Genomic DNA, 16625 nt, shown 5'->3' on the forward strand with positions numbered 1-16625 from the left:
TCCTTTCCCAAACCCATTCCTGGCCACTTACCTTAGTGATGGAGACATTTCCTTATAGAGCCCAATATCACCCACCCCGCTCCTCCCCGCAGTTTTAATGGTCGGTACTTACCTCTCATCGACCTCTCAACTGTTTTGACTGGGAGGTTGGACAGCGGCATGTTAATAAGTGGAGGCTATTAACATTTTAAATATTTACTTTACTGTTCCTTTTCCTTGGCCCTGCCATTTCTGACAGCTTTGGCCTGGCAGGGAAGCCGCTATTGCTTCCCCCGCTCAGGCTTCAGGTTAAAACAGTGGGATGGATTTGGCTTGGGATGAACGGCCTTGTTGTCTACAATTTAAAATGCACTCAGACAAGCCAAGGGGAAAATGGCGATTCCCTCATTTCCCTACTCCAGTTTAACTGATCTCCTTCCCTTCCTTCAGTGCTAAAACTTCCCCAAGGTTTCTAATATAATGTAGATGTGGAGAAGGTTGTAATAACGTTACTGGATAATGTTTTGAGCACTTGTGGTTGTCTTGACCAGTGCCAGCATGTATCAGAAAATGGCAAGTGCACTGTTTGTGCATTGGCAGCAAGTGAGGTTCTTCGCTGCCAACACATATTTGGAAAATTACCCTTGTGTGTTGATGTAGAGACAAGTGTTCCTTTTTGTTTTCAATCATTGAAAAAGCTCAACTTAGGCAAATATACTTGCTTGAAATCTAACAGCAAAAATAAGAATTAAGTTTTAATAATATTCCTTAACATTACATGATTACATGAAACAAAATAGATTAGATAACTACTTGAATGAGAAGTTGACATAAAGTCAAATCTTTAAAAATAAGTACAGATGCATGTCAAAACCCTGCTCAATTATTTTTGGTAGCAAACTAATTTTTAAAAACTGTAAGTAAATTATTTTGGTTCCAATATGATTTTTCTCTTGTACTTGTCACAAATTGTTAATGAACAAATCTACCAAATATATTTTTCAGTAAAACTGCTTTAGATTTGAGTTGTTAAAGCGTTCAAGAAAAAGAATTGCAAAATAACTATTAAATATTAGTGATGATTTGTATGCCTTTCCTGATCGTAGATTCCGTTGTCTCTAAGTATATTTTGTAGTTTTAGAAGTCCAGTGCATTATATGAAATTGTAGTCAATTTTCTGTGCAGGCAGCTTTCATCTCTTGCAGAAGGACAATATTTGAGATCGTTTTATATGGTGAATCTGTGTTCAAATAAGGCCAGGAGGAGTAGGCAAGACCAACCCAGAAGCAATCCAATGTTCTGAAAGATGAACATCAACCAGGGCTTTGTTGTTTTTACATGTGCCATCTCAGGAAGCTATTTTAAATGAAACAGAATAAGGTTAACTTCTAAATATCATAGTAAGAAGTCTTACAACACCAGGTAAAAGTCCAACAGGTTTGTTTGGAATCACTAGCTTTCGGAGCGTAGCTCCTTCATCATGTAAGCCCTCTAAATATTATTGTATTCATGTTGTAAAAGATGTGCCGCCCAAATGCCATGTAGCATTTTTCAGCCAGTGATATGACACAGTGAGACGCTAGCCAGTATCTGGTAGTCTGTAATCAGCTTACTGCCTCTCTGCAGACAGCAGGAATCTAAGATGGAATCTTGCACCTTCTCCCTTGGTGGTTTGGTAGCGGGGGTGTCATTTAATCAGCTGCGGTGGACAGTGGGTGGGGAGCCCACCAGCTTTCCCTCTCCACCCTGATTAGGTCAGTGGCAGGAAGGCACGTTGACAGCCTTCCTGTCCCACTGTCAGTTGAGATCTTTAAGTGGGTGGGGTTGCTTGTGTGGTGATATGCATCACTGTAAATACACAAGGGGTTAATGTAGGTACACTGCAACTAAGTAAACACTAGAGGGAGCACCAGAGACATCATGACACACAGACATTCAACCAATAGGTCAGTAAAATAAGACACGACCAATGGGCAGTCAAGACACACCCAGAGGTGCCACTACCACAAGAGGGCTACCCACATAAAAGGGCACATGCTCTTTCACTTTTCCACAGGCGACACTCAGAGACGCAGGGGCAGATCAGGAAAGCATCACACCCACCGCATGGATTAGAGCAGACTGGTTAGTTGGACTGAGTTACTATAGCAAGATTAGCAGGAGAGTCGAACTCAAGTAGGAGAATTGTTAACTGTTCCATAAATGTGTTAAACCTTTCTCCAAGTCTGAACCTTCCTTTGTCAGAGTATACATCAAGGAAACAGCTTATGCTACATGAAGAAGCATAACACAACAGCTTGGGAGGGGGGGGGGAGGGGCAGGGTGACTAATTTTTATGAAACAAAATAAGGGACGCTCCGATTGTGAGACCTGGTGAGGAGCGGGGGATGCTGGTGACACTAGGAGCTGGTGTCCAACTGCCGCAGTGAGCATGCTCATAAACAAAACAGAGCGGCGAAGGCAAAAGGAGATTCCCAGGCTCAGGAAAACAGTAAAACGAGGAAATAACAATACTGTTCCGAATTGTTTTTTCATTTTGGGAGGCCACCTTTATAAAAAAAAAGGGATGTGGGATAAAATATCTGACATGAATCCAGGAGAGTTGGTTACTATGCTAGGGGAGTTCCCTCATTCAGATACACTCAGTGCCTGATCGAGGCACCCAGCATTGGGAAGGGGGAGCCTCCCAGTAGGAAAACCCAGTTCAAGATTTTTAAATCTCAGTAAAATCAGTAATACTGGAGTTCCATCTTAATGCACATAAGACCTGTTCAGACAGGCTTCATGGTACTATAATTTTCAGGTTATCGCGGTTGCTGCCACCGTTACTCCACCTTGCGACCCCACTCCTATCAACGCTCACCCAGGGCCTATGATTCAATGACAATCCTGGGCCTCGGTAGGTGTCTTATCCGCAGTAGCCACCCCCTCTCCACTGGCACTGCTGTTCAATAGAGCTGCTGGACTCCGGGTCAGTCAGCTGAGCCTCTATCTTCTGGGTGCTGGATTCCAAGGGATCTCTTTGGCTTGTCAGTTTCAGCCTGAGTGGCATATCCTGTGGTGGACCTTCTCTAAAATATGTGGCATGGAGCTCTTGCTGGCTCTCCAACCGGAGATCACTGTTGTCTCCACAAGATTCCATCATACCTAGTTTCCAACATACCAAGGCACAAGGTGGGATTTTCTGCACCCCCCCCCTCCCCCCCCATCCCACACACACACACAATGTGTTTTCTGGCAACTGGGGTGGTTTGCCTTTGGTCCGTGGTCGCCTTCGTCAGGACGAGAAGATTGTGGAGATGGGAAGGGCCACAAAATCCTACACGGCTTTTTGAGACTTGGTCTAGTTCCATCACTGTAATAATGTGTTACTGAGCAGTTTTAAATGAAGGCTCTTCCATGCAACAATTCATTCCAACTTGGCTGGTCTGAGAACTAAGTGTGGCCCCCAAATTACTAGGATGACGGAAGGCAGGAGTCAGCATTTGTAACTGTGATGTGGCAGAAATGTGGGCATGCTCTAACTGATCATATGTTTATTATTCGACTTCCGGTGGCGGCCATGGAGTGAGCGGTCACACATTTGGTAGCTCCTACTCAAGGTGGATTTTTGTGGTCTTTACCCCGCCCGAAGGATGAAGCATTTGAGTGCAAGAGGTGCATTAGAACCTGGGGAAAGTTTTGGTCCTCTGGTGTGGCTGCTGGATGGATCCACAGACTAGGAGTGGGGCAAGGAGGAAAGAGCTGCTAGAGCAGGACAGTCTTCGTGGTGCGCCACAGGATAAGATGGTGGAGGGCAAGGGAGCTGCTCTGCCCACCTAGTGGTCAATAGAGCAGTTAATAGAGTTCCTCAATGAACAGTTTCAGCAGCAGAGGAAGGTGGCCCTGCAAGGCCTGGCCAAGGTGGTGGAACCGATTTAAGTCAGGGATTGAACGAGTGGAGGAGAGGCTGGAATCCCAGGGCTTGGCAATCCAAAAAGTGAAGGAGGTGGTGGGGAAGCACGAGGAGCAATTGGCCTCATTGGTGGCCGAGGTGGGGGTGATGCGGGAGACCCAAAAGATGCTGAGGATCAGGATAATTGCACCAGAAGGCAAAACCTCAGTACTGTTGGGATGCATGAAGGCATTGAAGGTGCGGAGGCCAGGGCGTACGTGCCTAAGATGCTGGCGAAGCTGATGGGGGAGGGGGTCTTTGACTGGCACCTGGAGATAGACCGAGCGCACAGGGCGCTGATGAGGAGGTCACAGGTGGGCGAGCCAAGGGTGATGGTGGTGCGGTTGTACCGCTTTCTGGACAAGGAGAAGATCCTTCAGTGGGCGAGGCAGACTAGGAAATATACCTGGGAATGGAACGAGCTGCGGGTGTACCAGGACCTGGGAGCAGAGCTGGCGAAGAGGAGGGCCGAGTTTAACTGGATTTTGGCTGCCCTCTTTAAAAAGGGGCTGAAGTTTGCAGTATTGTACCAGGCCTGCTTGTGGGTGACAGAAGTGAGAGTATTATTTCAGCATGCCAGTGGAGGCGATGGAGTTTGTGAGGGACAATGGACTTGGAGAGTGAGGACATTGAACTTTGGAGAAGTTTGTGTGTTCTTTAAAGTTTTGGATGGTGGGTTTTTGTGGGGCAGATTTTTTAATGGGGGAACAACGATGGTGATTGCAACCTTTGTTACTCTTTAGGGATATATTTGGGAGCGGAAGGGGAACTGGGGGTAGGGAGGTTGGAGGCCTTGGGCGGGGACCACCATGCTAGCTGGGCGGACTAGTTAATGGAAATGAAGTGGGGGGTTGCCAGGAGGCAGGCGCGGTGGGAGGGTATGGAGCTGGTTCTTTGTTGGAGGGTGGAGGGGGGAAGGGTTGCTGACAAGGGTGTGGTTGGTGTGGTGAGTTGGAAAGGGGTTAATGACAGTGGACATCCGAGGGCGGTCCTGGAGGGTTGTGTGATTTGAGCCAGGGGCTGGCTTAAAAGAGGGATATGGCTGGGATATGGAGGGGGGTGGGAAGACCCCCACCCAGGCTGGACACGTGGAACGTGAGAGGGCTGAATGCACCGGTCAAACAGTCGCGTGTGTTCCCCAGCCTGAGGAATCTGAAGGCGGATGTGACATTTTTTCAGGAGACACACTTTTTAAAAAAATTTAGAGTACCCAATTCATTTTTGCCAATTAAGGGGCAATTTAGCGACGCCAATCCACCTATCCTGCACAGCTTTGGGTTGTGGGAGCGAAATCCACTCAAAAACGGGGAGAATGTGCAGACTCCAAATGAACAGTGACCCAGAGCCGGGATCGAACCTGGGGCCTCAGCGCCGTGAGGCAGCAATGCTAACCACTGCGCCACCGTGCTGCCCTTAGAGACGCACTTAAAGATAGGGGATCAGACAAGGTTGAGGAGGGATGGTTGGGGTAGGTGGTTCATTCAGGGCGAGATCAGATGACGAGGGGTGTGGTGGTGTTGGTTAGTTAGCGGGTGGCATTCGAGGTAGGGAGCATTGAGGCCAATCCGGGGGGTGAGGGGTGGGGGGGATGGGGTGATATGTGATGGTTAGTGGAAAGTTGGAGTGGATGCGGTGGTCCTGGTAAATATCTATGCCCCAAATTGGGATGATGCAGATTTTATGAGGCGGGTGTTAGGGAAGATTCCTGGCACCGGTTGATTATGGGGGTGGATTTTAATACGGTTATAGAACCGAGCTTGGACCAGTCGAGACCCAAGTCATGGAGGGTGTCGTTAGTGCGAAGGATCTGAAGGGGTTTATGGAGTGTATGGTGGTGGGGGAGGGGGGTGGTGGTTGGGTTGCGGTGCATCCACAGTAGAGGTTGCATGTGGGGTTATTGGTGGATGAGGTGTATGAGCGGGTGAGGGCAGCTATTTGGGGCTACGTGGAGATAAATGATACGGGGAGGTCATGGCCACCATGCTATGGGAAGTGCTCATGGCAGTAGTTAGGGGGGAGTTCATTTCAATTTGGGCACATAGGGACAAAGTAAAGCAGGCAGAGATGGCAAGACTGGTGTACGAGCTTTTGAGGGTGGACAGGAGCTCTTCAGAGTCGCCGGAGGCAGAGCTGTTGAAGGAGACACAGACGCTCCAGTTGGAGTTTGGGTTAGTGTCTAAGGAGAAGGTGGTGGGGAAGTTGCAGAGGGCGAAAGGGACAGTTTATGAGTATGGGGAGAAGGCAAGCAGGATGTTGGCCCATAAGTTGAGGAAGCAAGAGGCAGCGATGGAGATTGGCAGAGTGAGGGACGAAAAGGGTACGGTGGTGATGGACACGGAGGGGGCGAATGGCGTGTTTGAGGCATTTTATAGAAGATTATATGAGTCTGAGCATATGACTGGGGGGAGGGAATGCGGCAGTTTTCAGATGGGCTGGAGTTTCCCACAGTGGAGCAGGAGCTGGTTTGGGGACTGGGTGCCCCAATTGGGTTGAGGGACGTGATGGATAGCATGAGAGTGATGTAGCTTGGGAAGGCCCTGGGGCCAGACAGGTTCCCAGTGGAGTTTTACAAAATGTGTGGGCTGGATCTGGGGCCACTGCAGGTGAGGACATATAATGAAACAAGAGAGAGGGGGGAGCTCTCCCTACACTATTGCAGTCTTCCCATCTCTGATATTAAAGAAGGATAAGAATCCAGAGCAATGTGGGCTGTACCGCCCAATGTCATTATTGAATGTAGATGCCAAGCTGCTGGTGAAGGTGCTGGCCTCACGAATGAAGGACTGCGTCCTGGGGTGATGGGCGAGGATCAAATGGATTTTGTGAAGGGGAGGCAGTTGACGGCGAATGTGAGGAGGCTTCTCAATGTGATCATGATGCCTTCGGAGGGGCAGGAGCTGGAGGTAATGGTGGCGATGGCGCACAATCAGATAGAGTGGGAGTACCTGCTGGAGGTGTTGGGGCAGTTCGTGTTCGGGCAGGGGTTTGTCGATAAAATAAATAAATAAATAAAATAATCTTTATTATCACAAGTAGGCTTACATTAACACTGCAATGAAGTTACTGTGAAAAGCCCCTAGTCGCCACATTCCGGCGCCTGTTCGGGTACACAGAGGGCGAATTCAGAATGTCCAATTCACCTAACAGCACTTCTTTTGGGACTTTGTGGGAGGAAACCGGAGCAGCGGGAGGAAACCCACGCAGACAAGTAGAACATGCAGAATCCGCACAGACAGTGATCCAAACTGGGAATTCAACCAGGGAGAACGTGCAGACTCCACGCAATCAGTGACCCAAGCCGGGAATTGAACCTGGGACCCTGGTGCTGTGAAGCAACAGTGCTACCCACTGAGCTACCGTGCTTGGGTCCGGTTGCTGTATCAGGTGTCGGTCGCGAGTGCGCGGATGAACCTAGTGAGTTTGCGGTATTTGGGCTGCATCTAGGGACGTGGCAGGGGTGCCTGCTCTCACCATTGCTTTGCGCATTTGTGATAGAGCCGCTGGCAATAGCACTTAGGGCATCGAGAGACTGGAGAAGAATGGAGTGGGCGGGGGGGGGTGGGGAGCACAGAGTCTCATTGGATGCGGCCGACCTGTTGCTGCATGTTTTGACCTGTTGGCCAGTATTGAAGGCATCATGGAGATTTTAGAGGAATTTGGACAGTTTTCTGGATACAAGTTGAATTAGGGAAATTGCGAGGCATTCCCGATTGAGCCTAGAGGGCAGGAGAGGAGGTTAGGGGAAATGCCGTTTAGGGCGGTGGAGGTGGGTTTTAGATATCTGGGTATCAAGGTGACTCGGGGCTGGGCGCAGGTCCACAAGTTGAACCTGGCTCGGCTAGTGGAGCAGATGGAAGTGGATTTCAAGAGGTGAGTGAGGTGCTGTTGTCGCTGGCGGGGCGGGTGCAGACAGTAAAAATGACGGTGTTGCCAAGGTTTCTGTTCGGGTTTCAGAACCTCCCAATCTTCATCCCGAAGTCATTTTTAAGAAAGTTAATGCACTGACCTCTGGGTCTCTGTGGGCGGGGAAGATCTCGAGGGTTAGGAGGGCTTTCCCGGAGCAGGGGCGTGAGGGGGCTGGCCTGCCGAACATGATGAACTACTACTGGGTGGCGAACATCGCTATGATTAGGAAATGAGTCGTGCAGGAGGCCATGGTGTGGGGTCGGATGGAGGCGGCATCGTGTAGGGCAACATGTTTGAGGGCTTTGTTGTTGGCGCCTATGCCGTTTTCACCAGCCAGGCACTCTGTGAGCCCAGTGGTGGTGTCGGTCCTAAGGGTGTAGGGGCAGTGGAGGCAGCACTTGGTTCTGGACGGTGCCTTGGTGTGGGCAGCGATCTGTAACAACCATAGGTTTGCGCCCGTAGGGTTGGATGCAAGGTTTCAAGGATGGCAGCAGGCATGGATTGAGAGATTTGGCAATCTGTTCATAGGGGGCAAATTTGAGAAGTTGGAAGACTTGGAGAAAGAGTACCAGTTGTCAGGGGGAATGATTTTAGGTACCTGCAGGTCTGGGACTTCGTAAGGAGAGAGGTGCCATCCTTTCCTTGCCTGCTGTTCCTGGGATTGCAGGACAAGGTGCTGTCAAGGTACGAGATAGGGAAATCACGTTCACATGTTCTGGGCATGTCCAAGGCTGAAGAGGTTCTGGCAGCGGTTCACGGACGTGCTGACTGAGGTGCTGGGGATGGAGGTGGTCCCGAGTCCAAAGGGCGATATTCGGGGTATTGGAAGATCCGGGAGTCCAGGGGGGGTGAGAGAAGCCGATGTTTTGGCCTTTGCCTCCCTGATAGCCGGGAGATGGAGTTTGCTCGGGTAGCAGAACTTGGAGCTGCCGAAAGCAGAATTGTGGGTGAGCGATCTGGCAGAATTCCTGAGGCTGGAGAAGGTCAAGTTCGTCTTGAGGGGATCGGTGGATGGGTTCACTCGGAGGTGGAAACCGTTTATTGATTTTTGTAAGGAGATTTGAGGGGGTCGGTGGGAGTGGGGGTGGGGATGTGGAGGGGGTAAGGGGATTAAATGGGGAAAGTGGGAGATGAGGAGGGAGTGGTATTGGGGGAGCGGGGGGGGGGGGAAGAGTGGGTGTGGGTTGTTCATAATGTTGTTTGTTGTTTGTTTGATTCTATGAAAATGCTTTGACTAAAATATTTTTCAAAAACAATATGAGTTCATTATTCAAGCACTGGCATTAGTTAAATCTCAGAAGGTAGTGGCTCCCAGTAACAAAATATTTCTTCAAGATTTTCAAAGTTAATTTCTTTCTTAATGACAGCATTGTCATTAATTTTAGCCTTCATCATCTTGACGATTATTCGGAAAAATGGGCTGCAGTTTTGGATGTTCTTAGTGGTGACTGTACCATAGCCAATGAATACCATTAGGTGGTGCTAATATTGCATTTGCATAGCACATCTGGAAGCAAACAACAGAATTGTTTCTTGCTGTTGGAAGAATTGATATTAACCCTAACTTTTTCCTGGATTCAGATTCTACTACTCCTTCCTCATTTATGATTCATTATTAATGTCAGTTTACATAATTATTTCATTACTTGTTGTGATCTGTACTTTTTGCTTTAAAATGGGCATAACTGTGAAAGAAATGCAGATCAAATCCAAGAAATCCACTAAATGTAGTGCATCCTTCCCAACAGATTGCCAGGCAAGTCCTCATATTCATATTAACTACAATTCGCCTCCTCTGCTCCTTTTCTCCTTCCACGTATGGTTTCCCTGCAGACTTGCTGGTAGAAACCATAAAGACATGCCTGAGCTTCTGTTGGGAGGGGTATGCCATGTTTCATTGCTCTCAGAACCTGAAGCTGTGCCCAAATTAGGGGGATATATAGGTGTGTGTGTATTTAACTGATGTCATGCTGCAATCATCTACAGTGCTAGCAAAGATTTGTGAAAGCACATCACAATTTAAAACACTCCTGTAATCAGACAGAGAGGAAAATGCATTCTTTCTATCTATTTTTTATTCTTTCATGAGATGTGAGTGTCACTGGCTAGGCCAGCATTTTTGTTGCCCCTCCCTTGTTGCCCTTGGGAAGGAAGTGGTGAGTTGCCTTCTCGAACTGCTGCAGTCCTCAAGGCGTAGGTATACCCAGAGTGTTCTTGGCCTGCTGCAATGTTCCAGTGAAGCGCAACGCAAACTGGCGGAACAACATCATCTCCCGGTTCGGCACGTTACAGCCTTCCGGCCTGAACATCGAATTCAACAACTTCAGATGATCAGCTCTACCCCACCTCGATCCATTTGTTTTCATTTCATTTTAACTGTCTTTTACCATTTCTTTCTTTCTTGATATATATTTAATTCCCCCCCCCCCCACCCCCCAATCTTATCCACCTTTCCTTCACCTTTCTCCTCTTTGCTTCCCCTCCCCCCACATCTACAGTTCATCCTCTGATGTTAGTTTCCCTGTTGTTTGACCTTTCACATCTTTTGTCCTTTCTGGGGACTCTTTCCCCTTGGTTTCTGTGGCCATTAGCACTCGGTTTCCCTGGGTTTCTGTGGCTATGACTCATCTTTCATTCTCACTCCATAGTATAAATATTTCCCACTTTGTCTGTTTGCTTTGACAAAGAGCCATCGGACTCGAAACGTTAGCTCTTTTCTCTCCCTACAGATGCTGCCAGACTTGCTGAGATTCTCCAGCATTTTCTCTTTTATACCCAGAGTGCTGTTGGGGAGGGAGTTCCAGCATTTTGACCCAGGGACATTGAAGGAATGGCGATATATTTGCAAGTCAGGATGGTGAGTGGCCTGGAGGGAAACTTGAAGGTGGCAAGGAGAAACTCCCAGGTTCAGTCTCCTGCACGCTGTCTTAGACAAAAGGGATGCAGGATTTTTTTGAAGAATCTGACTTTATAGATGCAATGCAGTGGACAAAAGTTAAAGTCCGCCTTTGGCCGCGTTTGGTGGGTGTTTCGCTTTGGTGAGATCATGGCCTGTATTTTTTTTTTAAATATTTTATTCAAGGTATTTTCATACAAACAAACAAAAGCAGAATAACAACCAAACACCTTTATAAACACCCACCACCCCCTTATGGCAGACTGGTACAAAAGGTGAAGTCTCACGGGATCAGGGTAAGCTGACAAGGTGGATACAGAACTGGCTAGGTCATAGAAGGCAGAGAGTAGCAATGGAAGGGTGCTTTTCTGATTGGAGGGCTGTCCGCAGGGATCAGTGATGGGACCTTTGCTATTCGTAGTATATATAAATGATTTGGAGGAAAATGTAACTGGTCTGATTAATAAGTTTGCAGACGAGACAAAGGTTGGTGGAATTGCGGATAGCGATGAGGACTGTCAGAGGATACAGCAGGATTTAGATTGTTTGGAGACTTGGGCGGAGAGATGGCAGATGGAGTTTAATCCGGACAAATGTGCGGTAATGCATTTTGGAAGGTCTAATGCAGGTAGGGAATATACAGTGAATGGTAGAACCCTCAAGAGTATTGAAAGTCAGAGAAATCTAGGTGTACAGGACCACAGGTCACTGAAAGGGGCAACACAGGTGGAGAAGGTAGTCAAGAAGGCATACGGCATGCTTGCCTTCATTGGCCGGGCATTGAGTATAAGAATTGGCAAGTCATGTTGCAGCTGAAAAGAACCTTAGTTAGGCCACACTTGGAGTATAGTGTTCAATTCTGGTCGCCACACTACCAGAAGGGTGTGGAGGCTTTAGAGAGGGTGCAGAAGAGATTTACCAGGATGTTGCCTGATATGGAGGGCATTAGCTATGAGAAGGAGTTGAATAGACTAGGTTTGTTCTCACTGGAACGACGGAGGTTGAGGGGCGACCTGATAGAGGTCTACAAAATTATGAGGGGCATAGACAGAGTGGATAGTCAGAGGCTTTTTCCCAGGGTATTGGGGTCAATTACTAGGGGGCATAGGTTTAAGGTGCGAGGGGCAAGGTTTAGAGGAGATGTACGAGGCAAGTTTTTTACACAGAGGGTAGTGGGTGCCTGGAAATCACTGTTGGAGGAGGTGGTGGAAGCAGGGACGATAGTGACATTTAAGGGGCATCTTGACAAACACATGAATAGGATGGGAATAGAGGGATACGGACCCCGGAAGTGTAGAAGATTTTAGTTTAGTCGTGCATCATGGTCGGCACGGGCTTGGAGGGCCGAAGGGCCTGTTCCTGTGCTGTACTTTTCTTTGTTCTTTGTTCTTCTTTGTTACCACCCCCCGCCCCCGCACCGCTGCTGATCCCTCAAACATCCTTAAGAAATCAATAAACAGCTTGCACCTCCAGTGAACCCATTCACCTCCAAGATGAACTTGACCTTCTCCAGCCTCAGGAATTCCACCAGGTTGCTCACTCACATTCCCGCTTTCGGTGGCTTCGAGTCCCTCCATCCAAGCAAAATCCATCTCCAGATTATCAGGAAGGCAAAGGTCAAAATATCTGCTTCTCTCACCCCCTGGACTCCTGGGTCTTCCGATACCCCAAATATCGCCACCTCTGGACGAGGGACCACGTCCAGTCCTAGTACCTTGGGCATCATGGCCGGGATTCTCCGAGCCCGCGCCGGTTCGGAGAATCGCCGGGGGGGGCGCGAGATTCCCGCCACGCCATTCTGACGCGGGGCCGCCGATTCTCCGGCGACCGGAGTATCGCCGCCAATCGCGCCCACACGGTCACCGCGGCGCCAGTTGGGGGTCGCTGAAATAGGCCCCCGCGACGATTCTCGGCGGGCGACAGGCCGAACTCCCGCCAAGTCCCGCCAGCATGGTTCAAACCTGGTACCACCCGGCGGAAGCTCGGATCCGCGGCTGCTGTGGACGTCCTGGTCGGGGGGCGGGGGGATCTGACTCCGGGGGGAACCTCCACGGGTTCCAGGCCCGCGATCAGGGGCTTTCCATTGGCGGGAGGGCGCGATCTGGAGGGGTCCTACCTCATTCTGCGCAGGCCTGCTGTTGGGTCCCTGACATGTTGCTCCACGCCAGCGTGGAGACAGCAACCATGCGCATGCACCGGCGCGGAGACGGTCGTCGCACTCATGCGCGGACCCGTGCTAGCCCCCTAAAAACTGGAGAATTACTGGGCCACGAGGTCCGTTGACGCCGGCGTACACCACTCCGGTGTTTACGCCGGCGTCAACACTTGGCCGAGATTCCGGGTAATCCGGGCCCACGTCTGTGAACCCCTGCCAGAAGCTCTTCAGCCTTGGACACGCCCAGAACATGTGGACGTGATTCGTGGGCCTCCCCGCTCACACCCCACATCTATCCTCTACCCCCTCAAAAACCAACTAATCCATGCTGCCATCATATGCGCCCTATGTATCACTTTAAACTGGATGAGGCGTAACCTCACACACGACGAGGATGCATTCACCCTCCACAAAGGCCTCTGCCCAAGTCTCGGTCCCCATCACCCCTCCCAGTTCCTCCTCCCATTTACGCTTCACGTCCCCCACCAGGGCTCCCTCCTCGTCCATCAAGTCCTTTTGGCCATCGGACAGCTTCCCCCCCTTATCTCATCCCTCCACAACACCGTGTCCTGCAACTCCAGGAGCTGCAGCCCAGGAAAGGACGGCTCCTCTCTCTTTACAAAATCCCGGACATGCAGGTGCCTAAAGCCGCTCCCCCAGGGCAACTCGTACTCTTCCTCCAGGTCCTCCAGCCTCGCAAATTTTCCCCTGATGAACAGATTGCCAAATCGCTCAATCCAGCCTGCCGCCATCCCCAAAACCTCGCATCCAACCTCCCCGGCGCAAACTATAGTCATCACAGATCGGTGCCCACATCGAGGCACCCTCCAGTCTCAAATGCTGCCTCCACTGCCCCATACCCTTAGGGCCGACACCACCACTGGGCTCATGAGTACCTGGCCAGCGGGGATGGCAGAGGTGGCGACAACAAACATGTTGCCCCACGCGATGCTGCCTCCATCCGACCCCACGCCGACCCCTCCCCCACGACCCATTTCCTAATCACGGTAATATTCGCCACCCAGTAGTAATTCACCATGTTTGGCAGCGCCAGCCGCCCACCACCCCCCCCCCCCCACCCCACCGCCTTCACACCCGCTCCAGGAAAGCTTCCTTAAATGCGGCATCTTCCCCGCCCACACAAACCCAGAGATCAGCGCATTAACCTTCTTAAAAAACGACTTGGTGATGAAGGTTGGGAGGTTATGGAACATGAACAGAAAGCTTGGCAGCACTACCATTTTTATTTTCTGCACCCAGCCCGCCAGCAACAGCGGAAGCACATCCCACCTCTTAAAGTCCCCCTACATCTGCTCCACCAGCCGAGCCAGGTTCAGCTTGCGTAACTGCGTCCTGCCCTGCATCACCTGGATACCCAGGTATCTAAAGCTCACCCCCGCCCCCTAAACAGCAACACCCCTAACCTCCTCTCCTGCCCTCCAGTTTCAATCAGAAAAATCTCGCTTTTCCCCATATTCAACTTGTATCCCGAAAACCGTCCAAATTACTCCAAAATCCCCATGATGCCTCCGATACTGCCCAACGGGGCTGAAATATACAGCAACAAATTGTCCACATACAATGAGACCCTGTGCTCGGCACCACCCCCACCACCCCCGCTGCTGAATCTCTCTCCAATCCCTCAACGCCTCAAGTGCCATTGCCAGTGGCTCTGTCGTCAAGGCGAAGAGCAATGGAAAGATCAGGCACCCCTGCCTCATCATCGATGGAGCCCAAAGTATCCCAAACTCACTCTGTCCGTCCGCACACACGACCAATGCCTTATACAGCAACCGGACCCAATCTACAAACCCCCGTCCGAGCCCGAACCACCTCAACATCTCCAGCAGATAGGCCCACTCCACCCGATCGAATGCCTTCTCAGTGTCCATCGCCACCACTACCTCCACCTCCTGCCCCTCCGAATGCATCATGATTACATTAAGCAACCTCCTCATGTTCTCTATCAACAGCCTCCCCTTCACAAAACCTGTTTGATCACCCCCGGGACGCAGTCCTTGATTCGCCAGTCAGCACCTTCGCCAGCAGCTTGGCTTCTACATTCAATAATGATATTGGGCGGTACAGCCCACATTGCTCCGGATCCTTATCCTTCTTTAATATCAGAGAGATGGATGCCTGCGATAGTGTCGGGGGAGCTCCCCCATCTCCCTTGCTTCATTACACGGCCTCACAAGCAGTGGCACCAAGTCCACCCCAAACGTTTTATAAAACTCCAGTGGGAACCTGTCCGGCCCCGGGGCCTTCCCTGCCTGCATCATCCCCATGCTCTCCATCACCTCCCTCTGCCCAATTGGGGTCCCCAGTCCCTGAACCAGCTTCTCTTCTATTGTGGGACACTCCAGCCCATCCGAAAACAGCCACATCCGCTCCCCCCAGCCAGGGGCTCACACTCGTATAACCTTTTATAAAACGTCGCAAACACACCATTCACCCCCTCCAGTCCATCACCACCTTACCCTTATCATCCCTCACTCTGCCAATCTCCCTCGCTGCCTCTTGCTTTCTCAACTGATGGGCCAACAATCTGCTCGCCTTCCCTCCATACTCGTACACTGCCCCTCTTTCCCTCTGTAACTACCCCATTGCCTTTCCCGGCGACACTAACCCAAACTTCATCTGGAGCCTCTGCCTCTCCTTCAACAGCCCTGCCTCCGGCACCACCGAGTATCTCTTATCCACCCTCAAAATTTTTGTTCACCAATCTTGCCATCTCCCCCCACTCTGCCTTCCCCGTGCGCCAAAATTGAATGAACACCCCCCTGACCACCGCTTGAGGGTCTCCCACAGCGTGTCAGCTGTGACCTCCCCGCATCAGTTAGATCCACATAATCCTGAATAGCTGCCTTCACCCGCTCGAACACCTCCTCATCTGCCAAAAATCCCACATCCAGCCTCCACAGCGGGCACTGGGCACCCCTCCCCTGCAACGACCAATTCCACATAGTGCGGCGGGTGGTCAGAAACTACAATCGGCCAATAGTGCGAGTCGATTACGCCTGCCAGTAATGTCTTACCTAGCACGAGAAAAGAAATCCAGAAGTACTCCTGGTGCACATGGGAGAAGTATGAAAACTCCTTCGCCCTCGGCCTCCCAAACCTCCACGTGTCCACCGCCTCGGTGTGCTCCATAAACCCCTTCAGCTCCTTCACCTACTAACAACACCTTCGACGACTTGGGACTCGACTTGTCCAAGCTCGGTTCTATAGTCGTATTAAAATCCCTCCCATAATCAACCGGTGCGAGTCCAAATCAGGAATCTTCCCTAACACCCGCCTCATAAAATCTGCATCATCCCAATTTGGGGTGTAGGTGTTTGCCAGAACCACCGGCATCCCTTCCAGCTTTCCACTAACCAGCACATCGGAAAAATCTCGCTCTTCCCCATATTCAACTTGTATCCCGAAAACCGGCCAAACTAGAAGAGCAAGGAGCACTGAGTAGGCACTGGTGAGGTCACTATCCGTAGCTAGGGGGAATGTTAATCTGTCGCAGTGAAATGTTTACAATTAAACCATTTCACACCTGATACATGTGAAGCCTTTGTCACGTTAATCTTCACAGCGGACCTGCCCGCACTCACCACCCCACCTCCCAAGCACGGTGGTCCAAGACCAAAAGTTCCCAGTGCGGACCCTGTCCTGTAAGCGCGCTGTCAGCAGAAAGACAGGAGTCAGACTTCATCAGATCCTAAGGAGTAACAAAGCTTTCTCCACAGTGAGTGGTCATCACT

The 16625-nt window shown here is 50.4% G+C and overlaps 1 protein-coding gene across 4 annotated transcripts in view; it reads right to left on the minus strand.

The window, feature by feature from the left end:
* Positions 1 to 721: 721 nt before the first annotated feature.
* The window catches only part of LOC140424914 (zinc transporter ZIP12-like), a 149958-nt gene continuing 134054 nt past the window's right edge, over positions 722 to 16625 (minus strand). For all 4 annotated transcript variants that reach the window (XM_072508572.1, XM_072508570.1, XM_072508573.1 and 1 more), the window contains one exon: positions 722 to 1335. In XM_072508572.1, the coding sequence (XP_072364673.1) occupies positions 1207 to 1335 (129 nt within the window). In that variant the 3' untranslated portion in view covers positions 722 to 1206. The remainder of the gene's footprint in view (positions 1336 to 16625) is intronic.

The sequence above is a fragment of the Scyliorhinus torazame genome, chromosome 6 (genome assembly GCF_047496885.1).
Source record: "Scyliorhinus torazame isolate Kashiwa2021f chromosome 6, sScyTor2.1, whole genome shotgun sequence".
NCBI lineage: Eukaryota > Metazoa > Chordata > Chondrichthyes > Carcharhiniformes > Scyliorhinidae > Scyliorhinus > Scyliorhinus torazame.